At 41.5% G+C, this 18,351-nt stretch overlaps 1 protein-coding gene and 1 long non-coding RNA gene across 3 annotated transcripts in view; one reads left to right on the forward strand and one right to left on the reverse strand.

Moving 5' to 3' along the window:
- AMMECR1L (AMMECR1 like) overlaps positions 1 to 11,950 on the forward strand; it is a 24,449-nt gene extending 12,499 nt beyond the window's left edge. For both annotated transcript variants that reach the window (XM_045203014.3, XM_024569670.4), the window contains exons 3-8: positions 3,163 to 3,611; positions 5,718 to 5,828; positions 6,139 to 6,253; positions 6,905 to 6,995; positions 8,583 to 8,679; positions 10,363 to 11,950. In XM_045203014.3, coding sequence (XP_045058949.1) covers positions 3,205 to 3,611; positions 5,718 to 5,828; positions 6,139 to 6,253; positions 6,905 to 6,995; positions 8,583 to 8,679; positions 10,363 to 10,474 — 933 coding nt within the window. In that variant the 5' untranslated portion in view covers positions 3,163 to 3,204 and the 3' untranslated portion in view covers positions 10,475 to 11,950. The remainder of the gene's footprint in view (positions 1 to 3,162; positions 3,612 to 5,717; positions 5,829 to 6,138; positions 6,254 to 6,904; positions 6,996 to 8,582; positions 8,680 to 10,362) is intronic.
- Positions 1 to 18,315, reverse strand: part of LOC123480668 (uncharacterized) — a 24,127-nt gene extending 5,812 nt beyond the window's left edge. The window contains exon 1 of the long non-coding RNA XR_006656750.3: positions 18,112 to 18,315. This is a non-coding gene — a long non-coding RNA (uncharacterized lncRNA). The remainder of the gene's footprint in view (positions 1 to 18,111) is intronic.
- Between the last annotated feature and the right edge of the window lie 36 nt (positions 18,316 to 18,351).

Raw genomic sequence — 18,351 nt, forward strand, 5'->3', positions numbered from 1 at the left:
AGAGGGGGAAATGGGACAACTGTAATAGCATAATCAATAAAATATATTAAAAAATAAAAATAAAAAGGCAATTATTTGCTATGTGTTCAAATCATAGAGGAAATTTGAGGTAGAATAACACATACATAATTTGGGGAAGGGCCGGCACTAACATTAATGATTTGAAAAAAAGCAGTATACTTTTCTCGTCAACCGAATTTTACAGACTTTGGTGTAATTGACATTGAAATAACTAGGATCTATTCTCCTGATTCTGTTGATTATTGACAGAACAGAAAGAGGATCACGGTCATGTTATAGCTATACATTTTTACCTTAGGCTTAAGGTATGTTAAGAAAAATGATTTAGTGACTTCCAGCCAAGTTGTTGCATAGTAGATACAATTTGCCTCCTGTACAACCAAAAGGAGGACAACAAATTTAAAAACAAAAAATGACTAGAACTGCCAGAAAATCAAACCTACAACCAAGGAGTTAAAAATTCATGCAGACTGGTAGGATGGGCAGAGACAGGCAGCCAGGTCAGAGAGGAATAGCAGCAAGGTAGCACTTGGAGGACCTGGTTGGGCTGAGTGGTGGCTGGCAGAACAGGCCATCCCACATTTGCATGCAGATAAACCGGGAAGAACAACTGGGGAGTGAGACAGACCAAGCAACCCAGGTTTCCAGCACAGGGAAATAAAGCCTCAAAACTTGTAACTATAAAATTCTGTGGGGGTTGCAAAGGCAGGAGAAACTCCCAGCCTCACAGGAGAGTTTATTGGAGAGATCCACAGGGTCCTACAATGTACACAAACTCACCCTCCCAGGAATTAGCACCAAAAGGGCCCAATTTGCTTGTGGGTAGCTTGGGAAGTTACGAGAGCCAGCCAAGAGCTGAGCAAGTGACATTCTTCCCTCTCCTACCCCTTCCCCACATACTGCACCACAACGCAGCTAAGCAGGTTGCCTTGCTCTGGCAAATACCTAGGGCTCCACCCCTTACTATGTAACAGGCGTGTGGACACAAAAAAATATGGCCCAAATGAAAGAACAGGTCAAAGCTCAAAAAACAGTACTAAGCAGTGAAGAGATAGCCAACCTATCACATGCAGGGTTCAAGACACTGGTAATCAGGATGCTCACAGAAAAGATTATGATAGAAAAATAGAGGAAAAAGTGAAAGCTGTGTAAAGTGAAATAAAGGAAAATGTACAGGGAGCCAACAGTGAAGGGAAAGAAACCAGGACTCAAATCAATGATTTGGAGCAGAAGGAAGAAATAAACATTCAACCAGAACAGAATGAAGAAACAAGAATTCACAAAACTGAGGAGAGTCTTAGGAACTTCCAGGAGAACATTAAATATTTTAACATCTGAATCACAGAAGTGCCAGAAGGAGAAGAGGAAGAGGAGGAGATTGAAAAATGAAGGAGAACTTCTCCAATCTGGCAAGGAAATAGACTTTGAGGAAGTTCAGAGAGTCCCGAAGAAGTTGGACCCAAGGAAACATACACCAAGGCACATCATAATTACATTACCTACCCAAGATTAAAGAGGAGAGAATCTTAAAAGTAGCAAGAAAAAAGGAGACAGTTACCTACAAAGGAGTTCCCATAAGACTGTCAGCTGATTTCTCAGAAGAAACCTTGCAGGCAAGAAGGGGCTGGAAGGAAGTATTCAGAGTCATGAAAGGCAAGGACCTACATCCAAGAATACATCCAAGCAAAGCTATCATTTGGAATGGAAGGGCAGATAAAGTGCTTCCCAGATAAGGTTAAGTTAAAGGAGTTCATCATCACCAAGCCCTTATTATATGAAATGGTAAAGGGACTTACCTAAGAAAAAGAAGTTGATCAAAAATATGAACAGTAAAATAACAACAAACTCAACTATCACCAACTGAACCTAAAACAACAAAACAAAAAAAACTCAGCAAACAACTAGAACAGAAACAGAATTGCAAAATGGAGATCACATGGAGGGTTATCAGCGGGGAGGGTGCTAGGAAGAATTGGGGGAAAGGTGCCTGGAATAAGAAGCATAAATGGTAGGTACAAAATAGACAGGGGAGGTTAAGAATACTATGGGAAATGCTGAAGCCAAAGAAGTTATATGGACCACCCACGGACATGAACTAAGGTGGGAGAATGCTGGTGGGTGGGGCGGGTGCAGGGCAGAGGGGAATAAAGGGGAGAAAGAAAATGGGACAACTGTAATAGCATAATCAATAAAATATATTAAAAAGAAAAAAGATTTCGTATAAAAGATCCTTTGGTTCACATCATCAGATGGGACACTTTTTTTCTGGCCTATCCGATGCCACATTATGTTAAGGTAAGTAGCTTTACATAGGTCTGCTTTGCTATGACAGGGCAGAATGGCTACCTCACAAAAGGACTATGAAGCTTGGGTCATTTGTATGAATAAAGGTTTCTACTAGGTTGTAGTTTTTCTTGAACGAGCTTTTAGAAGGATAGAGAAATGTGGAGAAATTGAAGTGAGTTCAGAGAACCAAGGAAACTGAGTAGTAATGGACAATGACAGCTGTAGGGGTGCAGAAAGACGGGAGCCTTGTTAGAAGGTGTGCTAAAGCTCTTTCTTGAGAATGACAGCTAACTGCTTTTCACCTTCACTAAGGTCTGGGGCTGAAATTACATATATATATTTAGGTTAGTGTTGTGGAAGATGCTGAAAGGATGTGGTTAACAAGGAAAAGCATGAAGGTTCCTCTGGGGTCTTTTAAAAATAGAGTGGTTCAGTTTGGATCCTATGAAATGGTAGAGAAAGCAACCTGATGAAGAGTCTGATGGGTCAAGTGCAATATTTTAGTCATTTTTGAAATGTCCTCCATCATCTAGCTTCACAATGGCTGCCACCCAACTCTTTTCTTCTGCCCAGGAGGGTCCTGGGCAAGAGAACTTTGTTGCCTCTCTCCATTCATGGTGATCATAGCTTTATGGGAAAAAATTTTTTTTTAATGTCCCCTTTAGAAAAAGTTTGGGAGTTGCTGGTCTGGAACTCAGGGTATCTTCCAACCCTGCTGGTCTGTGACCCTTTGTGACTATGTGACTTGGGTGAGAAAGAGAATTAATGACTCTTGCCTCTCTGTGGAGACTCTTTGGTTTTTGATTTCTCTTTTTAAATAACCATTTGAATTAATGTTTACCTATTCCTTTCTAGTTAGAGTTCTCTAGCATTCCAAACCTCGAGCACTGAATCAGGATGGGAAAAAGACGTTGTGTTCCTCCACTTGAGCCCAAGTTGGCAGCAGGCTGTTGTGGGGTCAAGAAGCCCAAGTTATCTGGAAACGGAACGCACGCTCACGGGAACCAGTCCACAACTGTCCCTGGCTCTAGTTCAGGACCTCTTCAAAACCACCAGCATGTGGATGGCAGCAGTGGTCGGGAGAATGTGTCAGACTTAACTCTGGGACCTGGAAACTCTCCCATTACACGAATGAATCCCGCATCGGGAGCGCTGAGCCCTCTTCCCCGACCCAATGGAACTGCCAACACCACCAAGAATCTGGTGGTGACTGCAGAGATGTGCTGCTACTGCTTTGATGTCCTCTACTGTCACCTCTATGGCTTCCCACAGCCACGACTTCCTAGATTCACCAATGACCCCTAGTGAGTAATTCCATCAGGACAGGGGACAATGAGAAAGGCATGATGGCATCTTTCTACTACCATAAGTAGAGAGAGTCTGCTACTTACAAAATCTTTAACATGATATGGGCAAAAGGGAGCAGGAATAGGATGAGAAATGTCTAACGATATTTGTTCACTGAATTTGGTATTGGAAAGGGACTAAGTTATACTTAATCTCTCAAGTGGAGAGGTACACTATCGCACCATTGTGAACCCCAGTAGTGTTGACTCCAAGTGAATTGGGAGTGTCCGAGGGCCAGGTTAGAGACTAGATCATTTAGTGGGAGCTGTGATGCTGTTAATAAGGGTCCCCACGTTGTTCATTGGCAATCCCATGGTAATTCCATAGGACCATTGGCATCCCACCCAGAATATCAGCATCTGCTTCACTATTTTTAATTCAAGACTCTGTTGTTTGTCCCCAGCCTTCTCATGTGTCAGTGATATAAACAGGGAATGTGTATAAAGCTTAAAGTGAAGAAACTCATGCTAGTGTTTACTCCTTTCTCAGAATCTGAGCTAGCTTGCAAGAGCTTGCTTCCTTTTATTTTTTTATAAGATTTTATTTATTTTTAGAGAGACAGGAATGGAGGGAGAAAAAGAAGTAAAAAAAAAAAAGGGTCAATTGGCCTCACACGCCCACAACCAGGGGACCTGGTGTACAACCCAGGGATGTGCCCTGACTGAGAATCGAACCAGCAACCTTTTAGTTTGTGGGATGACAGCCAACCCACTGAGCCACACCAGTCAGGGAGGTTTTGTTTTTCAGAGATGCTTTTGGAGCACTCATTGACCTGAGGTCATTCGCTTCTCAGCTGTCAGTACATAGTAAGGCATTGCACAGCCCTAGTGGGCAGGAATGGAGGGGCATGAAGAAAAAATCCTTGTTCTTGGGATACTTGTTGAGATGGCAAACCACACATACAAAGCCAAATAGTGTGTGGCACAGTCTGTGGGCAGAGTAGAGAGGAAGTCACTCGTGTAAATTGTGTCAGAGAAGAGAATATGTAGAGAAAAAGCCCTAACTGTTCAGGACAGTACTGCCATGGTCAGAAAAACCCTACTGAGCAGGTGGAAATGCTCAGCTTTGGTCTGAGTGGGATCCGGTGTATCCTGTAAAGGAGAGAGAGAGACAGGTTTGGAAGAGTGGGTGGTGGCTGCAGTATTGCAGGGTATGGGCTGTTATATCCAGTGGTTTATAGTCCCATTTTGCAGAGAGAGGAATACTTGGAGGGTTTTTGAGTGGGTGTTGTGACAGTAACTCTGGCAGGTGCTATTCCAGTGTTTTAGTACAAGGGAAAGATGTAGGTAAGAGATCGGCTTTGTAATAGTGATCAAAGGAGTAGGTAACTTTAAAGTTTTAATTTGCTTTTTAGAAGTGTTTAACTCAAGAATCTAAGAGGTAAAGGCATAGGAGTTTGGCAGAATCTGAGGAAGAGGGACAGACCTGTGACCTCTTTCTAAAAAACCTGTCACCATCAATCTGATGTAGCCTAATGAAGCATGGCTTTGGCCTAGAAACAGAGTGCAACTTCTGCTAAAAATAAGCTCTCTTCTGGAAACATGGTTTTTCTTTTCTGAACATTTAAGAGCAGGAAATATTTGTAGTTGCCAGTGGTAGAAATAATTATGGAACAATATGGGGTTGCAGCAAATGTGTGTAGGTAAGGAGAAGATGATGTATAGGTCTAGTGTATCTTCGTGAAGGATGGAACTAGGGAACTTGGACACTCAAAATAGAGTAAAGAAGAGGAGAAAGACAGAGAGAGAATTATAAGGAAAAAAAGGAGTCCTGAACAGAGGAAGAGGAATATAGCACATATATGTGGTATCTAAACTGACAAGGCACATAGAAAAGGCTGTCCAGAGAGCCTTTCTTCATGCTACCTTGTTGTGAGTTATCCTCTCCATTTCCCTTCAGGAACCACATGATTCCCAGAAAGGCAGAGAGGCCTTCAGATAGCTGGCAGTTCAGAAAACAATCTATTTGGGGAATAACAGAAATGAACAGGAATAAAGCCAAAGTTTTGTTCTTACCCATGATTAATTTGGGGCTGGAGAGTGTTTTGTGTTTTGCTTTTTTAGTCCGCTCTTTGTGACATGGAAGACAGGGCGGGACAAGCGGCTTCGTGGCTGCATTGGGACCTTCTCAGCCATGAATCTTCATTCAGGACTCAGGGAATACACGTTAACCAGGTAATTAAATGAGGCCTCAGATTGGTGGAATAATTGGCAATCAATGTATCTACGAAATTGAAGACAACTGCCTGACTTTATGTCTTCTAAATAATAAACAATGAGCGTTCTCTTTTTGGTAATTGGGAAATGTGGTTTTAATCGGATGAGTCACCACTTGAATCAAGTATAGGCAGTTAATAGAATCAAGTTGTTTTTTAGCACATTAGTATTAACGGATAAAGTTCTCTGTGTAGCTCAAGTTGTAAATATTCAGGCACATGCTCCCAACTCCAGAGTAGCTTCACTTATGTTTTCTGTTCTCTTCCAGTGCACTTAAGGACAGCCGATTCCCCCCTCTGACCCGAGAGGAGCTGCCTAAACTTTCCTGCTCTGTCTCCCTCCTTACTAACTTTGAGGATGCCATTGATTACCTGGACTGGGAGGTGAGAACAGCTGCATTTGGAACTCTGCATCTCTCGTTGCATTTGGGTTCGGGTTAGTACATGGTAATGTATCTCCTTCATTGAGAGGGCATAAGAATGTGAAAGCTAAGTTTGGAAGCAACTGTGAGCAACATAGGTGATAGAAAAGGTGCTACAATATTAGAAGCAGAAAGAGTTATGAAGACCTTCTTCTCTTTCTTCCCAGTCCACTCTGGTTCACATCCTCCTCCCATGTCTAATAAGAAAAAATAGTGAGGATAAAGCACAATATTCCAGATCCCTCTGGGTAAGCCCTTGAGTAAAAGTTATTAGAGTCATTTGTGAATAGTCTTGAACCCAGATCAAAACTCTGTGGTGTGTTCATTTAATGGAATAGATAGTAGGTAGACTATTCGAGATTATTACATTATATTATAACCTTTGTACTCTCAGAGAGCTGGCTACATGTAGAATCACACCTTATTTCAAGCTTTTTTTTTTTTTGGCTCCTATACCTGAGAGTGTGTTAGTGATGATAATTAAGAGGTTCTCTTTTTCTCAGTCCTGAATCAAGCTGGTCAGGGGACAATGTCAGTTTATATATGGATGGCTAAAGTTCCCTGAGAATAAGTAAATGCTATTTATTTGGTTGTGTTTTTTTTTTTCTTGAAGGTAGGGGTCCATGGGATTCGAATTGAATTTGTCAATGAAAAAGGCGTCAAACGTACAGCCACATATTTACCTGAGGTTGCTAAGGAGCAAGGTGAGTTGGACAAATGGAATTTCAATAAACAATACTTTATAGTGTTGTTGACTAAAAAGCAGGAAAATGGAGTGTGTTGTTGTTCACCTCAACTGCAACTAAGACTAAGTGCCTTTTTTCCTCTTAATATCTATCACATTCTTATAGAATGAAAAAAATAAACTCTCTTAAAGATGCAGAAACTGGGAAAAGAAAAGGGGTAAAGATTTCTCTTACTTGCTTAATTCACTTACAGTGAGTAGCTTTATTTATTGTCCTCCAAGACAGGTAATTACAACAAAATTCCACAAATCAACTTGACCATATTGTAGAGTTCATTGTTAAAGGGAAGCTGCACATACTAGGGTTTTGAACTCTTGGTCATAAATTATTAAACAGTATTATGCTTAGAAAAAGACAAAACATAACTTATTTTTTATAAAGAACTTGGGAGAGGTGGGGAAAATAACTTGGTAGTTACTAAGTTCTTAATTGCAACATTAAAAGTAGGACATAGGTGGGGCAAGTCTTCTTTTTGAAAGAATATGTTTAAATGTTGCTCGTGCATTCTGTGATATGTAGTTCAGTATATCAGTGAACTAATTGTGTGGACAGCAGTTGCCTTGTTTTGTTTGTTTGTTTTTTAAAGATTTTATTTATTTTTAGAGAGAGGGGAAGGGAAGGAGAAAGAGAGGGAGAGAAACATCAGTGTGTGAGAGATTTGTCAGCTGCCTCCCACATACCCGCAACTGGGGACCAGGCCCACTACCCAGGCATGCGCCCCGACCAGGAATTGAACCAGCAACCTTTCAGTTTGCAGGCCAGGGCTCAATCCATTGAGCCATACCAGTCAGAGTGCCTTGCTGGTTTTTATCGTGGTTTCGTTTAAACTTTTTCAAGAGTAGTGTGGATGTGACATAAAAACATTAATAAAGCTAACATTTCTTTACAAGGTGGTGCACCATAAGTATTTTCTAATACTGAAATGTGACAATAACTTAGGTAAATAATCAAATAACATTTGCCATTTTAAAGTTGATTGGGAAAATTATAAAGTGGCACATTTTGCAGTAATTTAGGGAGTTTTCTTTGGTTTTCAAATTGATATATTTGGTTTTATCAGTTTTAAAATGTGCAAGAACAACACAATAGTGTATGTGTGAACAACTTTCTCACCCATCCTGAAGGAATAGCTTCCTTCCTTCCATTAATTCTCTGTAATAGAAAATAGATTTCCTAGAAATCCTCAAAATCAAGAAAGGCCACACAAAGGAATATAAGCTGCAGAGTTTGAATTCTCTCTTTCCACAGAACAGCCCTGGTTACCAGCACTAGGTCAATAACCAGTCTTATGTTGGGTTATGTTGGGATTACCTCTGACAGGAAAGACGCAGGAGCAGGGAGCCTGGTGACAGCCATATGTCATATGTCAGGTCATAATCTCAAATCTCCAAGGTTTTCCTTAGACTGTCAGTGAGGCAGACAACTCAGTGCCCAGGGCTTCCTTTGCCCCTCCCTAGCAGACTTGGCAGTTTCTCTTCTCTCATGATGTTGAAGCATGTCCCACTTTGTCATTGTGCATTGACCTCAGTGTTTGTCTCTTCTCAGACTGGGATCAGATCCAGACAATAGATTCCTTACTCAGAAAAGGTGGCTTTAAGGCTCCGATTACCAGTGAATTCAGAAAAACGATCAAGCTTACCAGGTAAACCCCTGTCTCATTTTCCTTGTCATTTTAATTTAGTTGGGTTTAGATCAAGGGTACGTTTGATGGCAAGGGGAAAACATTTTTTTTTCTCTGCTCTCTCTCTAAACCACAGAAGTATGGTGAGGTTGAGGCTCTGAGGAGACAGTGATAGCAAAGGCAGACTCCCCAGCATCCTGAGCATCTCGACAGCTAAGCCAATAGCAGAAGGAGCAGGGCTAGGCCACTGAGCAAATTGTGGGTGTCTTTACCAGACTTACTTTTTTGGGAGAAACTGAGGGGGGAATTTGAAGTTAGGAGAGAAGGCCCTCAGTGCAGAAGGCCAAGGTCAATTAAGTCATATGCAGTCAGGTGGCAGGGATACAGGCGGCATGTTAAAGGAATAGTCAGAAAATACTTTTTACAAAGAGTTAAAAGGAAACACCTGCTGGTTTGGGATGAATGGTTCTTTGGGGAGGCTGTCTAGTGTGGTAGAAAGTACATGAACTTGGGGTCTGAAATTCAGCTCCACCAACTTAGCTATGTGACCTGGGCAGTTATTCTGCCTCTCTGAGTGGGAAAAAATTTCCTGTCTGTAAAAAGTGACTGATAGTGCTTTGGGGTTCTTTTAGGTTGTGTATGGTATGTATGAGGAATTCTAGGCCAGGGCCAGGCAGTAGATGTCAGTTCTCTTCCCATCCCTACTGAAATCGAAAACACTGAGAGGTTTACCTTTTGTGGGCTTCAGTGGGCCTTGGCCCCCTAATCTGTAAAATGCTGAATAATCATATAGTAACCTCACAGGTCTATTTGGAAGATAACCCAGTGTTTTTGAAATGCTTTGGATGCCCCCCCAAAAAACAAAACTTCAAATACAAAGCATTATTATATCATTATCATTATTATTATTATTATAATTTATTTGAACAGCCATTTCCCTGTCAAAATTCAGGAATAATCACCTTGCAATGGAGGAGTGATTACAGTGGGAAAGAGATGGCTCTGGGTAAGGATTGTCACACCCAGCTCCTGTGGTCTGTAGTAGGCTCCATAGGTTTGTAACACCCCATGCTTTGCATCCTGACTCATGGCTCTTTCCAGAGCAAAGCCAAAGTGCTATGAATTCTGTTCTGATGACCCTGTGATATGATATGGCATATTCATCCAGGAATTGAGGCCTATCCAGTATTAGCCCCAGGATTCTTTAACCTGCTTCATGAAAATTTGACCCAGAATTAGGTTACCTGTGCCCTTTTGGTTATAAATAACTCACTTGTTGCTTTTTGCAAGCTAAGGTTGCATTTCTGTCAATTCATTTTAACCTGAAAGTAGATAATGCAGTTTATACTGGTCATTGGTTGCATCATCTTCCAATCTGCCACCCATGTAATTTGACTTGAAATTCTTCCTCCAGGCCCCAGTTGCAGATTGCTTAAGAGCAGCCTGATGATAAGCATATATAGTGTTTAAAGGTGGGATGTGCAGAAAACACATTCTCAGGGGTATTGTGATTGTGCTTTTTCATCTTGTTCATTTGTAATAACATTGTTTTTTTGTGCTGTCTTTCATTTTCTGTAAGGTTGCTCTTGGTCTTCCATTTTATTCTTTCAAAATGTGGAATAAGCTTTCGGTTTTCTCTGCGGAGTGACTTTCCTGAATGAAATATTTGGGGTTCATAATACCCTTCCCTGTTTCCTTACACAGGTACCGAAGTGAGAAGGTGACAATCAGTTATGCAGAATATATTGCTTCTCGACAGCACTGTTTCCAGAATGGCACTCTTCATGCCCCGCCCCTCTACAATCATTACTCCTGACACAAGGCTGCATGACCAGTCCCACCCCCCTGTGGCCACCAATGGCTATGACATCATTGGAGCAGATGCCTCCTCTTCCTGGTCCAGTTACTTCTATTACTGCACCATTTTATGATGCTAGCTTCCGTTGCCAAGTCTGCCTCCAGCTGACTGGCGGGGGCAGGGGGGGCAAGTGGGGTTATATTGAATGAAACAACTTGAGGGGCCCAAGCCTTATCTCAGCCTTTCCTCATTATGGGGTTCCATTGGATTGGGGATCCTCCATGACTAGTGAGAATTGCCATGTGGGTTCAGAAGACCCTTGGCATGCAAGTGGCCTCCTGTGTGTTGGCCACACAGTGGAAGCTGGAATTGATGTGATGATTCTTGAAGGCTCAACACACAGGCACCCTTATAGCCTCCCCAGATCAAGGAGGTGTATTTCCCTGGCAGTCTGGGCAACGGAGACCAACAAGAAACATTTTTAGGTTGTTTTAAATTCCTTTTTTTAAACTTCCAGTTTATTGCATACCAACAGTTGATTACAACCTCCATGCTTCATAAGCGGACGCCATGTTAGGGTTGAACGTGGGCGCTTCAAGTCCTCTGAGGCTCCTGGACAGAGACCCACATCATTACTGGATGGCGTGGCAGATCTTACTGCTCAATCAGCCTTGAAGCATTTAATTTTCACCCTACTAGCAGTTGGATGTTCTGATACTTTTTCCATTGAGTCTCCTGGTATTGAACAGAGAGAGCTCTGTGGTGTAACCTGCTGAGGAATGAACTGGGATGCCTGTGGGAGGTCCTGACATCATTGCTGCATGCAATGTGAAAGGAGAGACTGCTTCCTTACCACCTGGCTACCTCACTCCTTTACTGGTAGCAGTGCCTATAGCTGGATCTAGGATCACAGAAGACATATTCAAACAAGCACCTGGCTTGGGCTTTAGAAAGCCACATTGTCACAGGAGAGAGCATAGGGTCTCCAAGCTATTTTTTCTTTTCAGGCAACCATCTATAAGGGACTTAAAAACCAGTGGAATTCCTTTTTCTGGTTTCCCTGTAGAAGTGAGAGAAAACAGTTTATAATTTAGTCCTTTGCAGGACTTGAGAACAAAGCTGTGTAATTAAACAAGGTGAATTGTTATCTTGCTTAATATGCTGGCAATCTTCACCCCATCAGGGCAGAGCCAAGTAGCTCATTTTATTTGAGGTCATTTAGATCTTCATGTGGCATATTTCCCATTCTCATTGTTGCTTACTCTTAATAGCTCTCAGCAACTTTTCTCTTTCCTCTTGCCTATTCTCTCACTGGTGGCAAAGTTTATAGAATTGAGGACTTGGAAGGTGCTTTGGAAACATTGTCATGGAGGCACTGCTGAAATTATTCATGGGAAGGAGGTGGCCAGTTGGAAAAAGAGACTGAAGGGTAATACGCTGGTTTTCAACAACATGCAAGTGGATTGGGTGTCAACCAGGTGGACACAATGTTTTGATTTAATTTATTTTTAAAAGTTTTTGTGGTGGTGGTGTGGCTTTCCAGAATGGGCAAAGAGTAAAGTCTGACAGAGATGGGGTGGAGGGGACAAGGACACAGTGTAAGAAATAACATGTGCTATTGCAGGCATTGCTGTCTCATTTCCTGGAAGACATGAATAGAGGTGAGGTCAGCAGATTTGCTTGGCATCTTCTGTTCATGAGGATGTGGACTGCAGGGGGGATGGGCCAGCATCAGGATGCCAGGCTGCATTCCTGCGTCCTGCCACTCTTCCTGCAGAGTTGTTGAAAACTATTGAAGATGAAGGATTGTTTCATGATTTCCTGCTGCTGAGAATAATAAATGTCTTATTACACACGCGACAACAGTTATTTTAGGTGCCACGGATTGATGTCAGGGTGGTCAGTTTGGGACTAAACCACCCACCTTCAATTTGTACAACAGTATTGATACATAGGGCTACACTCATTACTGTTCAAGTGTTCTATGTTAAAAGTTGTGTTTAATTTCTAAAGATTAAAAAAATCAAAAAAATTGGTGCTAAAATTTTGTCCCTGAGCACACTCAGTGAAACTGGTCATGCAAGCATTTACAGTGCCATGCTCTTCAAGTCTATTTTTTCTTGTAGAAATGTTGCCCTATTTAATTTTACTTTATTGAGGGTGGGGTAGGATACCTGCCATTTAAGGAAATGAACAGAAAATTTAAAACCTGCAAAATGCAGGGGAAAGGGAATCAGTGCACAAGAATTGGGCTGGTTAAGACCAGCACCACACTGCAGTGGGCTCAGTAGTTTTGGAGAAGCTCCCTGCACGTTCCTTCACGCTCCATACAAGTCCAGCAATGGAGGTGCTCGAGGTCCTCTTGTCAAGAGTACCTGAGTTGACAAAATTATTTAGCCCTGTAAGCAATGGCACTGTAAGTGTCCGTCCCAAATGGGGCCTATTCAGGAAGCAGTCTGGAAGAATATGGTCATGGTCACCTCATAAAGATGTGTGGCATTTGACACTCTGGAAAGATACTCATCCATGTGGCAGCTTTGTGTAGGGGGATGACGGCTCTAAACTGAAACTGAATGGCCTTCAACACACTTAACCAGTGCAGTGATGAGGACGGCCAACATGTGTGAGTGGTAGGTTTAAAGAGAAGGGGATTTTTTCGCTTGGTGTTTTGTTAGTCCTTGTGCTGCTCAAGCTGAACAGTAGGTGACCACTGTTTCAAAGGAACCAGCCCAACTTGGCTGCTTTGGTTCAGAATTTGTTTCATCCCTAGCTGTGAGTGCCTTTTGGTCTGGAAAGTTAGGTTGTCTCATAATACCCACAGCTGGGACATTCTCTCTGTAATTATGAATTGTGTTTGTTTTACATTAAAAGAGAATGTCTTTGATCACTAGAGTTTGTCGGTGTTGGATTGTTTCCACTGTGAGTTTCTTAAACTTTTTCGCTTCATAATTAATAAGGCAATTCATGTTAGAGTCCCTTTCAACATGAAAGGTTTGTAACTGAGACATCTTGTTTATAATAAAAATTATACGGGAGTGTTAGGTGTTAATTTTAATATTTGCACAAAATCTGTTTTCCATGTTAACACCTACAATTTCACTAACTGTTAATGTTGTTTTCTGTTGAGATTCTGGAGTTTAGGGAGCTTGTGGGCTTTTTTTGTTTGTTTGTTTTTTGTTTTCATCCTTATTTCCCTGAAGCAAGAGACTTTGTATGGCCTTCAAGTGCAAGGACTTCAGACCAATTCTTCGTATTACACTTGGTTGCCTCTTGGCTATATAACTTCTGAGTGCAAATCATTGAACTCTTTAACAAAGTATTGTAGAGAATAAATCATAATGGGTAAAAATTGTTGTTTGGTCTCTTTTTTTGGAATACTGGTAACAGTCAACGACAATACAGTATTCAGTCAGGCTGCATATTTTGTGTGGTGTCAATGACCTCCAATAACCATGCACTTATGTGTGTGTGTGTGTGGTTTTAGCAATGCTGCTAATGTTTCAGAGTCAAGTTTCCTGAACCAGGGTTCATGAACCCTTTAAAGTTTAGACTGGAAGAAGGTTCATAGATCTCCTTAGCTTTCCATTGAAACTGACCTTTCCCATAAAGTTAAAAACTTTAGTAAGGGGGAAGAAATGCTCAAACTTAAGATATGATTTGGAGACATTAATCTAAACAAAGACCCTGGGACAATGGTATGTTCTGACCTAAAGGAAAATGTTTATTCTAGGATGGCCCGGAATGGATGAGATGTATTTGGAGAAAATGACAAGTAGTTTTCAAACATTCATATTCTGTGATTTGTCAGCCTTCAGTTTAAATTTTTACAAGGTTGTAACTTTTTTTTTTTTTTTAAAGATACACAGTTCTGAGGACCTTACACGTGGCAGAGCTCATAAGCATATGGCCAACATGTTAGGTGTCTGGGTTAGATAATATTTTTGTAAAACTACAAGCAACTGATTAAACATACAGTTTGATAATAACTCTGGGTTCGGTGAGAAGAATTGTTACTTCAAGAGAAGTTACGGTTCTAGAGGTGAATATTCCACATTACATGTAACACAACAGAACTTCATGTGACTGTACCGGGTGGGACTTGATGGTACACTATAACACAATTTGCCGTATTAACATCCCTATTGTCTGAAATACGAACTAAGTCATCTGGTTAGAGATCAGTGGTGCTAATTCTGGTGGGAGTGGGAGCGGGGAGTTACATTAGAGCTGTTTCCAGATTAGTAACAGTATGTGACTTTGGCTTGAATATCTGGCTTTGAAACACTACTTATTTGTTGAGCTAGTTGAGGGACTTGACTCAAACCAATACTGTACAAAGAACCTGTAGTAGCATCCTGAGGAATGAAATGCAAGTCCCATTCTCGCAGTCTTTTTCCTTATTTTTAGATGAAGCTCTGACAAAGATTCTATAATTTGTCTTCTGCTGCTTACTCTCTATGTACATTCTGTAGGCTACAGTGAACTGAAAAACAAGTAACCCCTCTGGTTTCAAAACTGTTGATACGGGAAACCAAACAGAGAGGTCTCAAGTTCACCCAGTCACTCGATCCCCTACCACAGTATGGCCATTCTGGTTCCTAACCAAAGAAGTAACCTGGGTGCTGACATTGGAGCCTTCACAGGCTGTCAATCAGGCCTGAGATCAAATCTTGACTGTTATTTATGAGCCAGACAAGTAGCCGAATTTCCTTTTTTGTGACAGGAGTATGAATCTCTAAGGCAGTCTGTTGGAGATGCTTTGCCCAGGCCCCAGCACAAGCTGTGAATGGCAGGATGGCTGTTGACTATCCATACTTGCCCAGTGCTAGGTGTAGATGGGAGCTGTGGGGCTGGTGTGAACTTCCCAGACCTATGGGCATTGAAAAGAAGTGGCATAATTGGTGTGCTCAGCCCCTCAATTCAGGATAGTCTTTTTGAGAGATGGACACTGAAAATGGCCCAGATTCACCTCAAGAAGAGTTCTCATGCCCTGACCAGTGCTGCTCGATTGGATATCATCCCTCAAAGCAAAAGGTCACTGGTTGATTCCTGATTCCCAGTTAGCCTGAGTTGTGGGTTCTGTCCCTGGTTTGGGTGTGTGCAAGAGGCGGCTGATCAATGTTTCTCTCTCATGTCAGTGTTTCCTATTTCTCCCTTCCCTTCTCTCTTAAAAAAAAAGTTCTCAAAGCCAAATGGACATTGCCACAGGCAGACAGGACTTAGGATCAAGTCTGGGACTCCAAGGACAGCCTTCTGGAGGTTTTGGTACCTGGAAGTCAAGGACAGTTTGAAGAATCACACAACTGCCAACCCCTCCCCCAAATACCCCATTCATTTGTATTGCTAGATACTTCTTTTGTAGCACCACTGTATTTCTAGCAGCAGGTCCCAAAGATTTCTTTATGATAGAAATTGGGGATTCTGCACAATATCCTTGAGAATATGGGAAACTGAGAAACGTTATCATCCTATTTTAGAGGCAAAACACCTGGGTCCAGGTAGAAAACATGAGAGATTCAGTACACAAGGGATTCTTTGAGAAGTACTCTAAAAGGTTATAAAAGGTAGAAGTTATTCTTTTGATTAAAAAAAATGATGTAGCAACATTAATGAAAAATATAACATTGTTCCATGTTTGTATAGTTACTGTGATATTTAAGGGTATTGAAATGTGAATTTACCTTAAAGAATGAATATTCTGCTATGTATCTGATGATTTCGTTCATGTTACCCCTCCTACATCTCTGACTACATGAGGAGGAGCAGTGTCAGCCCCTGCTCCCAGATCCTCTTGTGACTCACCTACTGTGAACCGAAAGTGACCTCCTGCTCTCTGTAGTATTCTACAGCACTTTCTTTGACTTTCTTTCATACCACTTGCCACTTTCTGTCTTTTATTCTGGAAAATAAGTCCAGATCTAGCATCAATTACTTTTGGTGAGCTCCCATTGAAGAGAGATGGATGACTGATGGTATTTTTTTAACCCTAGAGCATTGCACATAAATATTTAACAATTTTTTCCTGGGTGAAAATGTTGTGGACAAACCAAGCTGTGAAACATCACAACATGTATTATTTGTTATATTCCTTCTCTCTTCACCTGTTGTCTTCCGGATCAACTGCTGTATGTGCAGAAGATACCAAGTGTTGGGTATCCAGCCAGCCCTTGGGCCAGCACATGGTAAGGTACAGGAAGTAGGAGTTGCTTTGTAAAGGCCTGTTGTATGGATAGATGGAAGAAAGAGGCCTACACTGAGTTGCAGGCCCATTTCCGACAGCCAGGTGCTGGATGCCCCAGGACTCCTCATCAGTATATCTGTTCACAGCTCTAATAAACTGTGTAGGAAAGCACTTTGAAACTAATAAACTCTGCCAGTACTGTAGAACCTATTATTTTACCTGAGGACCAAAATGGGACCAAATACTAAACCTGACAAGCTCAGAGAAGCCTTACAAACTGGAGACTGAAAGTAACCACGTAATATAGTCTGAAGATAAAAATTCCTAACTAAAAATGGGTCATGGTGCATAGTCATGTGCTAGGCCTGTAGCTTCCTTGACAAAGGTCAATCTTTACCTTTGAAATTGTCTGTTCTCTTTGTGCATCTGAGATAACATACCTTTGAAATGTCAGATTTTCTTTTCCAGATCCCTCAAGGCACACCCACCACATCAGAGCAAGAGACCACAGAACACCCCCATTGTTATCTTGTAGCCCAAATACCATCTTTTTGAACTGTAAATGTCTTCTACATTGGTGGGCATAGACCCACCAATATAGAAGTATGTGTCTCTCCTTTTTACTTTTTTTCCAATCCTGCCCCCTTAATCTATCATCAGTGAATTTCATGTAACCCTGCTTACCCGTATTTTGCCATGTATAATGCACACCCACGTTTTTGTGCATTATTAATCCCATGGTATGTGATCATTATACCCATGTATAATGTGCATTCTTATTTTTCCCACCAAAAATTTGGGCAAAAAGTTGCGCATTATGCACAGCAAAATACGGTATGTCTCCTCCTTTGATTCTAATGTATAAAATAAACTGCAAAACTGCCATTCTCTGGAGCATTTCTCAATCCCTGGAGATTTTGCTTCCTTCCCGTCAATTGTAAGTTTTGATCAAATAAAGTCTTATAAGGCTTTTTCGTAGGCTGGAAGTTCTTTTGTCAACATGCCCAATACATTTCTTCTGGAAATAGAGATTCAAAGCAGAACAATTTTGTAAAAATTTATAAAACAAAGGAATATAATGTACATACTCTCATCTGGTAATTCATTTTTAGTCAACAGTTTACATGATACCTAAACACTCTGCTACTGAGCCAAGTCGTGCACTACGATTATGCCCTTTATTATACAACCTTCTTTTCTCTATAGTTGAAAACAGCATTTTTCATTTGCTTTTTTATGATGGGCCAAATGTTTCAAGAGATGTTAAAGGCTTCTCAGTATCACCGTCCACAAGCTCAGGAGTATCAGAATAATCCACTAAGGGAGCATCTAGAGATCTTGCTTCCAGGAGTGTCGCCATTTTGGTTTAAATAAACTCATAAACATTTTTAAGAATCCAATACAAAGCAATCGAATTTTTTAAACGCTTAAGGCACTGAAACAAATTCTACTGTATGTTTTCGGAGTTACATACCCAGCTTTCCATCAGCAGGAGTTCCGTGGGCCAGTTATCGCATTCCCGCGTCTCATCTAGTCCTTACCCACACTTGACAGGTGAGAAAGCTGAAGCTCTGAAAGGCTAAGTGATTAACCGCAGGACTCGTGGCCCTGGTCCTACTGGAGAAGAGAAGCGGCACTGTTTCCCGTGTCGCGGTCCTCGTCCTTCCCAACTCCGCCCACCCCACCTCTGGGCCCCGCCCCGGGTCCCGCCTTT

The sequence above is a fragment of the Desmodus rotundus genome, chromosome 2, assembly GCF_022682495.2.
Source record: "Desmodus rotundus isolate HL8 chromosome 2, HLdesRot8A.1, whole genome shotgun sequence".
NCBI lineage: Eukaryota > Metazoa > Chordata > Mammalia > Chiroptera > Phyllostomidae > Desmodus > Desmodus rotundus.